Source organism: Aspergillus chevalieri, chromosome 6, assembly GCF_016861735.1.
Source record: "Aspergillus chevalieri M1 DNA, chromosome 6, nearly complete sequence".
Taxonomy (NCBI): Eukaryota; Fungi; Ascomycota; class Eurotiomycetes; order Eurotiales; family Aspergillaceae; genus Aspergillus; species Aspergillus chevalieri.
This window is the reverse complement of record NC_057367.1, coordinates 393,461-407,221: the sequence shown is the minus strand read 5'-3', so window position 1 is coordinate 407,221 and position 13,761 is coordinate 393,461. Positions and strand designations below refer to the sequence as shown.

Genomic DNA, 13,761 nt, shown 5'->3' with positions numbered 1-13,761 from the left:
AGATATAAGCATTGCATGGCGTGCATTTCCTTGGTATTTATTTCAATTAGGTAAACGACTGATATCGCATGCGTTTATTTTGCTACCAGGATATATCTTATTGTATTCACCAACCCGATTCAACTTTCAAGTAGCGGATATATATCTATGGTGAGCGGAGCTTGTTTACGACCGGGATCTCCTGCTAATAAACACAGCGTATCAATTGCCACTGAGATAAATCGAGAGCTCATGGCTTCTGACAGCCTGGGGTCTTCTTATATATCCACCCGACTAACCGAGAAAGAAGCTCCGGATATCCCGATCATCGAGGACGATGAGCCACTCGTTGATGTGGTTCGAAAGCTATCCAAGTAAGCTCATTCGTCACTGTCACTGTTACTATCAATTTTCTGACTGAGCTATCACCAGTTACTTGAGCCATGCGATCCCGGATGTCTCTTATACATTTGAGCAATTGAGATCATCCCCTCATGGTCATGATATCCGGTTGCTTATATATTCCCTTGCCGACAACTCGCGCAATCCATTAATCATCGCTGCCTTGATGTATGATAGAGCATACTCTATCTTTACAGTGGTTAGCTGACATGCGCAGGATCCTGAAATGGCAATTCGAAAACACGGCTGATACAGACTGGGGTGTGAACGAGAGCCGTGGATTTGCCTGCGAATATATAGCCTGGCAATTTCTTTGTCATCTGACCAAGGATGAAGAAATCGAGTTTCTATTGTGGGAGCTTCCCAGTCCCCAGCGCAGCTCCACTTCTTTTTCCCTGGAAGAGAGAGACAGAACATTTAGGACTGAAGAACAAGGTAACTCGCATGACATAGAAAGAGCACCGCTGCGGAGGTCTTCGTATATCTCCCGCTTTCTTGGAAGAAAAAACGAGGATGTTCCATCAGGGCGAGAGGCCGGATATGTTGAGGATCCTTGTTACGAGAGGCTTTCCCTGTTCTTTGGCTTGAATGCCCTTGAGATTGCGACTATAGCTCAAGCGAAAAAATTTCTTAGTCAGAAGGTTGTCCAAAGAATCATCGATAATATCTGGAAGGGCGAGATTGTATTCTGGGACTTGCTGAGTGTGCACTCGAGAAAGAGACCACACTTCTTCAACGAGAAGTATGCCCTGACACTACTGGATACTGTTACAGACTAACATCTTATAGAACGGCAGACCCATACTCACGACTAAGAGTTCCCGTGTACCGTAAAGCTTTCGAAGCAGGATTCTTCGTCTCGTTTCTGTGTCTCTACTATGCCGTCCTGGTCGAGAGAAAGCCAACAGGGATAGGCGTCTTCGAGGCTCTGATGTACATCTGGATTACGGCATTCGCATACGATGAATTGAGCGGAATGACCGACGCAGGAGTGGCGTTCTACCAGATGGACTTTTGGAAGATCTGGAATTTGGGCATCATCGGCACGGGGCTTGCCTTTGTTATTGCAAGTGAGTCATTCTGCCTGCAGCATTCAGCAGTCTCGTGCCCAGCTGAACTGTGCTCTGTGCCATCGGACCGGCCGTGTCAGATTGCTCACTAACGGGCATTAGGAATTGTGGGACTGGCAAAGGAGAGCGATTCTATCACGGACATTTCTTTTGATATCCTATCCTTGGAAGCATTGTTTCTTGTCCCGAGGTATATTCGACTGGGACAAGGTTTCGTACTTCGTATGGGTACTAACCGCGATACAGAATCTGCTCGCTCGTTAGCCTGAATTCTTATTTTGGAAGTCTGGTATGCCCGACGGAGTGCCCGAACATTTCTGGATTGTCCACTCACACTTCTATGCATAGATACCGGTGTTGAAGGAAATGGTATCCGACGCCTAGTTACATCACTAGCGCCCGAAAGGCAGTAAGGCTGACTGTCGAACCCTCTAGACCAAAGCGTTCTTCCGTTTTATCCCCGTAGTAATCGTGCTGTACCTAGGTAAGTGAGCCGTACAGGGTATACACTCAAAACTCTATACGTGCTGAGCCACGATGCCACACTGTGGAGAAGCTAAAGAATACAAACCATTGATGATCACTTGCAGGGTTCCTGACAACGTTCACGATGCTGGCGCGAGACCGACTGACTCTCCAACAAATGTCATGGATCCTGGTCAAGGTGTTCTTTGGGTACGCGATGAAAAAAAAAAAAAAAGCCACAGATCCCAAAATTGCGAGAATACTAACGCAAGGCAGATCAAACGTCTTGGGATTTGTGCGTTCACTGCCCTTTTCCTCTCGTAGCATCTCTTCCTATCGTTCAAATTCCGGGCAAAATGGTTGGCTCTGGATGCACGTTGAGCTCTTCACTAACGGTGGCTTAATGCATGATTGATTGGTCCACATAGGATATTGCTCATGATGTAAGTGCATATTTCATTGAACGCTTTCATTGTCATGCATCGGGTTTTGAATTTGTCCGGAGTTTGGTTGGCTGTCGTGTGTTGTTGGAGATGGCGCTAATGTGCTTAGATTTCCCCGATCTTCGGCTACGGTTTGATGTGAGTGCGCCACTTTCTACTTGTACAGTAGAGGGTGTTACTGTTATTTTAATTTTTCTTTGAGAAAAAGAATATGGTCGCATACGGATTTGATCACGTTTCTTTTCTCGAATCCATCGTGGCGTGGACTGTGCAGTTGGAGATTTCCGGGGATGCGGTGGCCAGTCCTTGGAGGGGAAAACGGCTAATGATGCTCGCAGGCTGATTTTCGTCTCTATGACCAATTTGCTGTTAATTTCCTCTTTGGTCAGTTTGATGAGTATGAGTTTGGAGGGTGTATGTCGCTGTTAACCCGTGGCTATAACGGAAGTAGCTAAACCGGGATAGGTGATGTCGCATGCCCGCGAGGAATATCTTTTCCAGTGAGTAATAAGCGGAAGCGGAACTAAAGAATTGGAATTCAATGCACCAATCACTGAAACCGGGGTCTAGATTATCCATTTACGTGTTGGAAAGCAGCAATTCTCGACGATTGACCTACTTCATGCCGCCAATGGTGAGTACAAGTAGACTGTTTCGAGTCATGTAGATGATTGCTGCCCCATCTCGCCTGTCAACCTGTCACATTTGGGAGCCTCTAACGATTACAATGCAACATAGAACTTGATCCCCCTCTTGTGCATCCGACCTCTGCGGCTCTTCCTCTCTGCAGAGTCTATCCGACGCGTTCGCATTCTCCTACTCCGTGCAACACATTTGCCCTTCGTCGCTCTAATACGGGCCTACGAAGCCATCCGACGGCACCGTCCCCTCACCACCGATACGACAACTACCACTAGACGAAGGAGCACAAATACCAGGAGATGCTGCTACGACCACGACCCGCTTATAGACAGGGACGAGGGCCCGACGGTGTTAGGGCCTGATCCTGGTAGGGCATCCAGGACTAAGACTAAGACGGGAGGACAACCCGAAGCGCGTGGACCAGCGCCGGAACAGACCGGTCGAGATGTGGTTGAACTGGCGGATGTGATCGACGAGGTGGATCGGTTGCGCATCCAGGTGGATCGGGTGGTTGCGCTGATGGCTGTCCGGAGGAGGCATTAGCTGTGTACGAGTAGAGTACAGAGTATAGAATGGGTGACGGTAGTGGTAGTGAGAGTGGGTGATACGACGATATGGCAGAATGACTCGAGGCTGGAAAAGAAAAGAGAAGAGGGGAAGAAATGGCCGATGGTGGAGAGCGGACGGGACACAGGGGATATGGGCACGCACAACGCACAACCGTGGATGCCGTCCTCCATAGCGTACCATGGATACTCATAGATCACTTTGATATTTGGAATACTCTACAATATAATGCACAATTCAATCATATCATAGATATTCAGGACTCCGTACAACGTGCTCTACATAGCATACGTATTGTAAGCACCAGAGTGCTCTACCAAAGTACTATGACTCCTTCCTAAATAGGCAACCGCTGGTTGCAGACAGCTGCCACTGCCCTGAATGAGTCAATTCTTGTTATTCGTGTTATTTCTCAGTTAACAGCCAAAGATACACAATTAACAATACGAATTAACCAGAATAATGCATTTGGCGACACGCACTGCCAAGACCCTTACCAGACTGTCGGGACAGACTATACCCATTTGGTGAGGACGGTGCATCAGGGCAGAAACAGAAATTGAAATACTTACAGCAAAGAGATCACAGTGAATATGCTTGGAATAATCTGTATATACTTGCATATAATACAAGTATTACTGGCTGTCAGTCTCTGTTAAAGTGTATAGCCATCACTAGTAAGCTGTATAGGGCACCGTGGCTGTGATCGCCTGCCCTAATGAATCAATCGCAACGCTTTCGGACGACCCGTAATAAAATTCCCTTCTGTCGTTCACTCCGGCGCTAAATCATCGTGCATCGTCTGGACCCGGTTCTGGTGTCTGTCACTCGCGCCTATCTGTCTGGCTCCAGCTGTCTGGTCATCCCTCTTCCTTTTCCTGTCTGTGTTGTTTTCCCTCTCTTCGGGGATCTTCCTTCCACTTTTTTCTCTTATTATTCTTTTTCCCTCTTCTTTTACTTTCTACAGTGATTTCCGGTTTCTTTTCTGTTTTTATTTTTTCTATTATAACGTACTCCACATGCGAATGTAACACACGGGCGAATGTAACACGAAATCGCTCCGCCGCGATGTTAACTCCAACATTTCCACCAATGCACTAAAATTCCATTAATACTATTCAGAATCATCTTCCTCAGACATCTCTACTACTATCTGACAGGAACGCGCATTGTGTCCGGCCTTTCCGCAATCGCCACAGCGCCGCGCGCGTGTCTCAGTCCGTGGTCGCCGACCAGCCCTAATGCGTGTTTCCTCCTTTAGTTGCACCTCAACCTCCATTTGATCCCCTAATTCCTGAGCTTCCAGTATAGAAAGCGACCCTCCTTTCCTTAGACGTGTTTTTTAGCCCTCCGGCGTTTGCTAAGGGCCTCGTTTGCCGCCCGAAGATCATGAATCTCTGCTTCCATCAAATCCATCTTATGCATTATTCTCGTCGTGCCTTTCGCAAGGATGTCAACAGCATTCAATATTGATGTTGGAGAGCTATCTTGGTGATGAGAGATTCGGCGTTTTATAAGGTTTGTCTGGGATGATGCTTCAATTGGGTTATTTGGCGTTTTAGAGACCCAGCTATGGGAGGTACTCGGTCGTGAATTTGATGGTGTTGGCGTTTTGAATCGGACATCAAGCTTAGATATTACCCTCTCAGGGTCAAAGGGGATAAGTCCAGCCCCTCGAAAACCACCTTCAATATTTTTTCCTGTCATGGTGGCTTGGTACGCGGCGTAAAATGCAGGAAAGAAATCTTCTTTGGTGACATGGGTAATATGCGCCCGCATCAGCCCTTCAATATGCTTACCATAAGCAATCTTCAAAGGGCTAAAGTATCCGACATCAAGAGGTTGAAGGACATGGGACGAATGTGCAGGCATACAGAGTGTAATAATGTTGTTATTCTTGCAATAAAGCTCGAAGTCGGTTGAGTGGTGACTCTCATGGCCATCAAGGATCAGGAGACGATAACGACCGATTGTTCGGGCCTTTGTGTATTTGTCAAAGTGCTTGATCCATTCCAAGCCGAGTTCATTTGTTATCCAACCGCTTTCTGATGTAGCGATAACCCAATCCATTGGTAGTTGATTATTCTGATACCAAGAAAGAAGGTGATATTGACCTTTGACAATGATGTATGGCGGGATCGCCCAGCCACGAGCATTAACTCCCTGGATCACTGTGACCCATTCGCGATTGCCAGGCTGTTTTGCTTTTGCCTTGCCATGTCGTTCAGAGCTTGTGACAACCATTGTAGTCGAGATCACTCCCATCTGAAACCCAGTTTCATCAAAGTTATAGATATCTGCTTCCTGGATGCCATACTTCGCAATTGTGTTTTGAACAAGTGTAAACCAACGACCAATAACTTCTGGGTCTTCGCATAGAGCCCTCTGATAGTCATATTTCCGATTGAAACGAGTTGTGAGCTCTGGGTGCCGTTTGACAAAGGTGCTAGCCCAGTTTACCCCAACGCGTCCCGCGTCGCGCGTTGTGAGTAGTCTGTTGGCCATATCTTCCACACCAGACAACCGAGGAGGAAACCCTTTGGAATCTAGATCAAGTATGTGTTCGACAATTGTTGATTCCTCTAGATCAGTGAGCTTCCGTGAATTGGCTGATATATTGCATCGTGATCGCATGCCACCCCGGCGGCGACTAAGCTTCACATGATCCACGTGATAGATCCTGCCAGCGGCTCGAGCGCTTAGATTTTTATCATTTTGCATAGCTTGAAGGGCCAATATTACTTGGCTTTCATCATGTTTCTGAGGCATCGTTGGGTGTGGTGAAATTTGTAGTAGAAATCGGAAGTCGCGGCGGAGTGATTTCGTGTTACATTCGCCCGTGTGTTACATTCGCATGTGGAGTACGTTATTTTATTTGTTATTCTTATTTTACTATTACTATTTTTTCATTCGTCCACCGCTTCTACACACCTCCGTTTCTTCCGATTCTGCCTTGTCTTTTACAGACCAGGCAGTCACTCCATCTCTTCATAGGCGTCATCTTCTTACTCTCTTCTGGCTGCTTTCCTATTTGGTCTTTCGTTTCATCAGCCACAGTCACCCATGTTCGCCGCGGTTGTGCCCGTCTAGCAGCGTTGCTGTTGACCTTGGTGGCTTTATATACGCCTCTTTCCCTCGCCTCTGATCCGGTGGCTTATAGATTTCAATTTGTATATATCATCCTTCTATTACTTCTTCATTACTTTTTTGCTCCTCTTGCTTGCCTGGGTTGCCTATCCAATACAGCAACACACTACGCTCGCTTCAACATGGATTGGTCCCCCAACTCCTTCTCTCCATCTTCGCCTCGAGCCCGCGCCTGGTCCGGAAGCCATATGGCCTTCGATCCCTACGCTTCCTCCCTACCCTCAGAATCTTCCCCAGTCTCCGCTCGTTACGCTGAGTACCCTCTTGTCCTTGGGTTGGGCATTGCTCATTGTGGATTCGAATCCCACCCTGGTCACTTGAGGCTCTGTCCTCCTTCCGAACCATACACCACCCTCCCAACAACTGGCTGGTCCATACCTTCCGATCCTCTACAACAGGGACAAGAGCATAACCTGGAGACTGGGCAATATCCGTCGACAACGACGACCACAACATCATCATACGAACCCTATCATGAGATCGCATCCCCCCTCAGTCTGTACAGCGCCCAAACACTCAATGCGTCGCCCAGCTACAGCTCTGTTATGGAGCGGGGAGACCATCACAGTGCCTTGTCAAGCCAGTCTTTTGGGTACTGGTCGACCACACCCCGCTCGGACATCACTACGCCACCAGAGACTTTCATCAAGGACGAGCACTGGAGTCCACCCGTGATTCCTGAGGATAGGAATCCATTCGAAACATCGACAATGATGATGATGCCTATGCCGCAGGTCGTCCTCAACGATGGCCTTTCCGACCCACAGCTACCGGAACACACCAACACCACCAACAGTGACCGGTCATTCGTTAAACAAGACCAGCAGATCAAGATTAAACAGGAGCCTCGAAATACCCCCGAGACCCCTAATACTGAACGACAACCCACACAATCATCCTCGGACACCGACAGAGACAATACCAAATCCCCTCCGGTATTGAAACCACGCACGACCACCGTTCGCGCTACCAGCGGCCTTCAGTGCTCCATTTGCGGGGCTTGGTTTACCCGGCGCTCCAACCGTCGCGAGCACGAGAAGAGACACGACCCAAGTCGCAAGAGCGTCTATCAATGTGAGTTGTGCGGTCGAACCTTCGGAAGGAAGACGGATCGGAAGCGGCATATGGAGAGTGTTAGTGTCCCTAGCTTTGAATCAGCAGTTGATCCTTACTGAAACTCGGGATGTGCTACAGATTCACCAAGGACTACGGAAATTCGGTTGTGACGGATGCGGTCGTCGTTTCACGAGACACGACACGCTGTCGAGGTGTGTACAAATGGCTCTTCACTATTTGCCTCAACATCATATGAGCTTGGGCACTGACCAAGAGCTGCTTTTTTCAGACACAGAACCGATGGCTGCAGCCGAAAAGGCCCCAAACTCTCCATATGAATTTCTCGAACTAAACGATAGAATTGGGCCGGACCCCTCGTCCGCGGCCGCGGCTGAGAGAACCAAATGCCGAAATTTCACTAACGTCCTTTTGGTGACTTGGTACGATCATCCGGAGGGTCGAAATCATTTTGCATTTGAATATAGTAACGACCTACATTGACGGGATTTTTTTTTTTCTTCTTGGTGACCACTATGGTGACCCGCAAGACGGCGCACTAACAATCTTACCTATCTTCCGACGTTGCTCCGAATACGTACGGAGTACCTCGGCAAGAAACTCACCACGATCTATTTGTCTTCATTTTGGAATGAGATACTATGAAAGACGGGTCCATGGAATTTATGACCTGGGAAGTTGTTTACTTTTTGTCGATTGAGTTGGTGGCATGATTTGGGTTATTCTCTGTTCTTCTGTTCGCGTTCTCGTTTTTGACAGCCGTTTTTGGAAACTCTTCTAGATTCAGCATATTTTGGGGGATAGAGTTAGGCGTTGGTGCAGGGGCCCAAATGATCGGCCCTTGATTGAGATCATCTTGAGGCTAGAGGTCCTTTTTCTTTTTTGTTATTCTTGTTTCGCTTCACATTGGTTGACAGCGGAAGAGCCCCAGAGGCTGCATTGTCACCGATTTGGATAGCATGTTATGGCCTGGTGCCAGACCAATTTTTTGTTCATGATTCACAATTTGATTTTGATTTGAATAGCATTGTGCCCACGGCTTTCATACTGTATTTGTCAACAACCAATTGTTTCAGGTCGACTCAGGTGATGGGTAAAGGATGGATAGAGTGCCTTGACAAATGTTGGGTCCTTCGGGCTCTTAGCCGTCCGGGAAAGATTTAAGATCCGTCCGTCGCCTGGATGGGTCCTAACCAAGGTTTGCGAGTCGTGCTATCCGAAGATGGTGCGAGATGGATCCAACTCAGGGTCAGGCCAGAACCTATCGATGAAAGTCACGTCCAGGATCGACGGGCATTCGCGACAGACGCCGGATAGAAAAGATTTTCAGATCCATCCCCGTACTCCCGTACTGCTTACCGGAAACGTCACCGCGAGCAGACAGGACAGAGACCACCGGTTCTTGCTTTCGTGGTCACGGTGGAGAAGGAGAAAAGCGCCGATGGACCAGTCGTTAACTGCCACACGAAGCGATGGGCCGTCGAACAGGAGGTGAAAGGCATTATTCGACACCCAAGAGCCCACAACAAGAGCATTGAAATGATTTGAATAAAAAAACCTCGTCCTTTTGTTGGTTTAGTCGGTTCGGAATACGCAGTCGAACTTTTCGGAGGGGATCCACAGGCTTTCCGTTAAGTGAATCCGGTACAGAAACAAACGCCAATCGCTATCTCCGATGGAGCCCCGGAACGCTCCTCCGTCCTGAGCTAGTCATGCTCCAGTCTCTCCACAATGGGGGACCTCTATCCTCAACAGGGTAAGAAACCTTCGGCGCGCGCGGTTTTCTGACGCTTTTCAACACTACTCTACCTCCAAAGGCGAGACCGGATTCGCGGCTGACGGATCCCATCCTCCGTGCTTGTACTATCAACGGAGTACAGAGTACAAAGACCTCACTTGTAGAAAACAGGAATAGAGGGTCGACGGAAAACTGGAATTCGATCCGCGGCCCATCTCGGGATGCGGGAGTTATCAGAAGATGAATTTTATGCGCAGAACAAGCGCACGATGGTCAGCATGGTTCTTTGTTCGTCCCCTCTTTCCCCCCACCCCTCTCTCAGCGCCAGCGTCTTCTCCCCGGGCAGGTAGGGGGCAGCAGTTCAGGTACCGGAACACACAGGCCATCGTGGACCGTTATCCGATGATTTTGCTGAAGCCTGAAGATCGCACTATCGAGTTAGTCTCCGTACAAGTACCATAGTGCTACTGTGCTGCGTACAGCGTTTTGTACAAGTATGTACTCCGTACTTCGTACGAATGCCAATTGCGTATACGTACGGACCGGAGTAACTACGGGTATCCCTCCTTAGTCTGTCCAATAGTCAGCAGACGAACGGGGCGAGTACTCTGTGGACAAGTCTGACCGGGTGTTAGTCTAGTGTTCCGATCCGGGATTTGGAGTTTTCCCGTCATTCTTCTATGGAGTATCGTCTGTGTTTCGTTGTATTCGTACTTTTCGGCTGAGCTCGAACTACCTGGTCTACCGGATGTTCTGTTCTACGGAGTATGTACGGAGTACACGACATCGTACTCATGACATGTGAACCGGACTCAATTGATCCTGTTGACGATCTGAGCTGCTAGATAGAATAACTCTGAATAACCCTTCTTCCAGCGTCGGCTCTGTATCTCGCAGTACAACCTGTCAGCGCAAGTACAAAGTACTGTACTCCGTACGGAATGTTCACGCTCATGATGACAATGGAGTATCACGATGATAGGCCAATGCCGAAGTCACACAGCATAATCACAACAGCCAACACATATCACTCTTAGCAATACTGCCACTTCCCCTCAGCTGAACGACTGATGTTGCATTCATACCAAACCTGCCATTGGATATTCCCAATACAACCAGCCATTGCAGCAGAGCGGATGAGATACTATTTGCCAGTGACAATATAACAAGCACAGAATAATCACGATTGTGCTACACAACGTCGCTGTTTGCCCCCTGAACCCTGGATGTGATTTTGCCGGTGTTGACCGCCCCGAAATGCGGGCGGATTTATTATTGACTGATGGCCCTCCATCTCCCCGAGTCTCACCGTACCCCGGATTCAGATCGAGAGGAATTGATTTTCAAGTCACTCAAGTCAAAATCGAAAATGAGTGGTACCGAGACCGTGACGCGGATCACCGCAGAGAACGTGGCGACGATTTTCCCCGACGTGGACACCTCGCTCGCCCGTGAAGTTTTCCCGACGGCTTCGACGACGACTGCGCGCGAGAGCAATGAGCTCGAGGGATACGATGAGGAACAGGTGCGCTTGATGGATGAAGTGTGTATCGTCCTGGACGATGACGATAAGCCGATTGGGAGTGCCAGCAAGAAGACTTGTACGTCCCCAATTCAACCAAAAATCCTGGCTTTGGCTAATAAAGTATTTTAGGCCACATAATGGAAAACATCAACCGCGGCCTCCTCCACCGCGCTTTCTCCGTCTTCCTCTTCGATTCGAACAAGCGTCTCCTCCTGCAACAGCGCGCTGCCGAGAAAATCACCTTCCCCAACATGTGGACCAACACCTGCTGCTCGCATCCGCTGGGCATTCCCGGAGAGACAGGCGCGGAGCTGGACGCGGCTATTCTGGGCGTGAAGCGCGCGGCGCAGCGCAAGTTGGAGCAGGAGCTGGGGATTCCGCCGGAGCAGGTGCCGTTGGAGAAGTTTGAGTTTTTCACGCGCATTCATTATAAGGCGCCGAGTGATGGAAAGTGGGGGGAGCATGAAAGTATGTCACCCTTCGATTCAGGATTGGTTTGTTGGGACAAGCTAACGTGAACAGTCGACTATATCCTCTTTATCCAGGCCGATGTCGATTTGAATGTCAACCCCAACGAAGTGCGCGATGCGAAGTACGTGTCTGAGGCGGAATTGAAGCAGATGTTTCAGGAGCCCGGGCTTATCTTCACGCCATGGTTCAAGCTCATCTGCGACACGATGCTGTTCGAGTGGTGGAGCCAACTCGGTTCGTCTTCGCTGGACAAGTACAAGGGGGAGACGGGCATTCGACGGATGTAAAGCATTCAGCGGATGTAATCTTGCATACATACTTGCATACAACCTACATACGTACATATATAATCAGATACCAATCCAGTCCCGGAAAATTCATTGCGTCTTCGCATCCGTAACCAAAAACAACACACAACACCCCAAAATCACACCCCCCACAATCGTAAACATCATCTGCGTCTTCCATCCACTCTGTACCAGCGCCGCCCGCCGACTATACTTCCACACCGTGCGCACATAATTCGCCAACCCATTCGCCAAACACGCCAGACTAAGCACCCAAAACACCAGCCCCAGCGGCAACGCCATGCGCTTCTCGAGCCTCGTCGGGGGGTTCCGGAAGTGGAAGGAGATTATGATCGCGGAGGAGACGATGGCGAGGTACATTGACAGCCGTAGCCAGGAGAGAAAGGTGCGTTCGTTTGCGCAGTGGTCGCGGGCGTCGGAGGTGGTGTTTTCGAAGAGGAGGGGGGCTGTTAGGGGGGTTGTGAGGAAGATATGTTTTTTGGTTGTGTTGGGGTGGTTGGTTTCGGGGGATGGGGTGTTGTTTTCGTTGTTTTCGGAGGAGGGGGAGTGGTATATTCTGTTGTCTTGTTAGTATCTTCGTGGCTTGGTTGGTGGAGGGAGCAGGCGGAGTACTCGTCAACTAGAACGGGGCGCGAATTGAAGAGGTTGATTAGTGGGTTGTAGGGGGTTTGGAGAGATGGGTCTTCTGGGTTTGTCATTTTGTATGTCTTTTGTATAGATTGATCGAATGAGTTATGTACAGAGGAGGTAGAGTTGAGAGTTGGAGATGAAAGATGACGCTTATCGATAATTGATATGACGCACGTGATTTAATCGGCGACTAGAAGTATGGTTGAGATTGAGATGGATGATATACATATGTACATTTCTTTTGAATGGCTATATCTATATGCAAACGACTATATACAGTCTACAAATGCGTTGACTTGGACGCTCAGTACCGTTGCGGAGATTACTGTACAAACTTGGTAGTATTCCAATCCGATGCAAACTGGCTCGTTAGCAATTCTTCCTTCCTCTTCTCATAATAAAAGACACTCACATTCCACGCATCAATCTTAAGCAGCGACGAGTTCGCCGTCTTCCCGACATTCGTCAAGACCCCGACAGCTACACCATCATTAGCCCTCATTCACCAGGCGCATCTAACTCCGAAGGAAACATACCCACAATATTATTCACCCAATAATACTTCTCACTCCCCGTCTCCAACAGAATCCTCAAATGCAATTGCCCGGACGGCGACTTCGGCCCTGACGTCCGAATAAAGATATCCTCCCCATCGTTCGTCCGGAGATTATACCGCGTGTCGGCGGAGAAAATACCTGTCGCGGGGTCTGTGGTGCCCCAGTCTGCGCCGACGTTGAGGATTTGGCCTGAATATACGGTTAGTGGTTTTAAGGGTTATACGTAGGGTGTATGTGAGGGACCTGATAGACGCGGTCCGGTAAAGTTCCCGCCGACTATGGGGATTGTCTTTCGGATGCCGGCTGGACCGTTGGGGCCGGGGTCTTCCAGTAGGTTACCGGCGCATTGGACGTAAGCTGTGTAGAGGTAGGAGAGGTTGGGGGTTGATGGTTGTGATGCAGTTGTGAGGGGGAAGGAAAAGATGGAGAGGAGGGGGAGGATGTGGTTAAGGAGCATCTTGCTAACAATTGACGAGTTGACTAGTTAACGGTAGTAGTAGTTCGGACTAGAGGGGAGACCTTATATATGTTGGCATCCGAAAATGCCGACAATGACATTAGGGCATCTCATAGTGGTGCGGGGAGAGCAAGATGCGGGGTTAATATATTTGTAGGCAAAATAGCCAAAATAACACAGTATATCCCTGTCCTCTCATTGGTTAATCCATATGTGCTCGTCCTCGGCTCGTCACGTTATCCCGACCGCATTTCTTATCGTCACTTCGGTTCATTATTGACTCATC

The 13,761-nt window shown here is 48.8% G+C and overlaps 4 protein-coding genes across 4 annotated transcripts; 3 read left to right on the top strand and 1 right to left on the bottom strand.

Moving 5' to 3' along the window:
* Positions 1–231: 231 nt before the first annotated feature.
* Positions 232–3,544, top strand: ACHE_60130A (uncharacterized protein; the record flags this gene model as incomplete). Its single annotated transcript, XM_043281270.1, has 16 exons — positions 232–353; positions 412–549; positions 599–1,123; positions 1,171–1,451; positions 1,554–1,641; positions 1,698–1,740; positions 1,800–1,820; positions 1,887–1,935; positions 2,042–2,126; positions 2,193–2,211; positions 2,345–2,359; positions 2,469–2,497; positions 2,698–2,773; positions 2,825–2,859; positions 2,930–2,993; positions 3,098–3,544. 16 exons carry the CDS (start codon positions 232–234, stop codon positions 3,542–3,544), a joined length of 2,037 nt encoding a protein of 678 aa, XP_043138766.1.
* Positions 3,545–6,837: 3,293 nt separating this feature from the next.
* ACHE_60129A (putative C2H2 finger domain protein (Ezf)) lies at positions 6,838–8,109 on the top strand (the record flags this gene model as incomplete). The annotated part of the gene is made up of 3 exons (XM_043281269.1): positions 6,838–7,848; positions 7,910–7,983; positions 8,061–8,109. 3 exons carry the CDS (start codon positions 6,838–6,840, stop codon positions 8,107–8,109), a joined length of 1,134 nt encoding a protein of 377 aa, XP_043138765.1.
* A 2,700-nt stretch (positions 8,110–10,809) lies between these two features.
* On the top strand, positions 10,810–11,810 carry idi1 (isopentenyl-diphosphate delta-isomerase IDI1; the record flags this gene model as incomplete). Its single annotated transcript, XM_043281268.1, has 3 exons — positions 10,810–11,128; positions 11,182–11,520; positions 11,575–11,810. The coding sequence occupies 3 exons, from the start codon at positions 10,810–10,812 to the stop codon at positions 11,808–11,810; spliced, it is 894 nt and encodes a 297-aa protein (XP_043138764.1).
* Positions 11,811–12,783: 973 nt separating this feature from the next.
* ACHE_60127S (DUF3237 domain-containing protein) lies at positions 12,784–13,475 on the bottom strand (the record flags this gene model as incomplete). Its single annotated transcript, XM_043281267.1, has 4 exons — positions 12,784–12,822; positions 12,874–12,941; positions 12,998–13,207; positions 13,262–13,475. 4 exons carry the CDS (start codon positions 13,473–13,475, stop codon positions 12,784–12,786), a joined length of 531 nt encoding a protein of 176 aa, XP_043138763.1.
* Between the last annotated feature and the right edge of the window lie 286 nt (positions 13,476–13,761).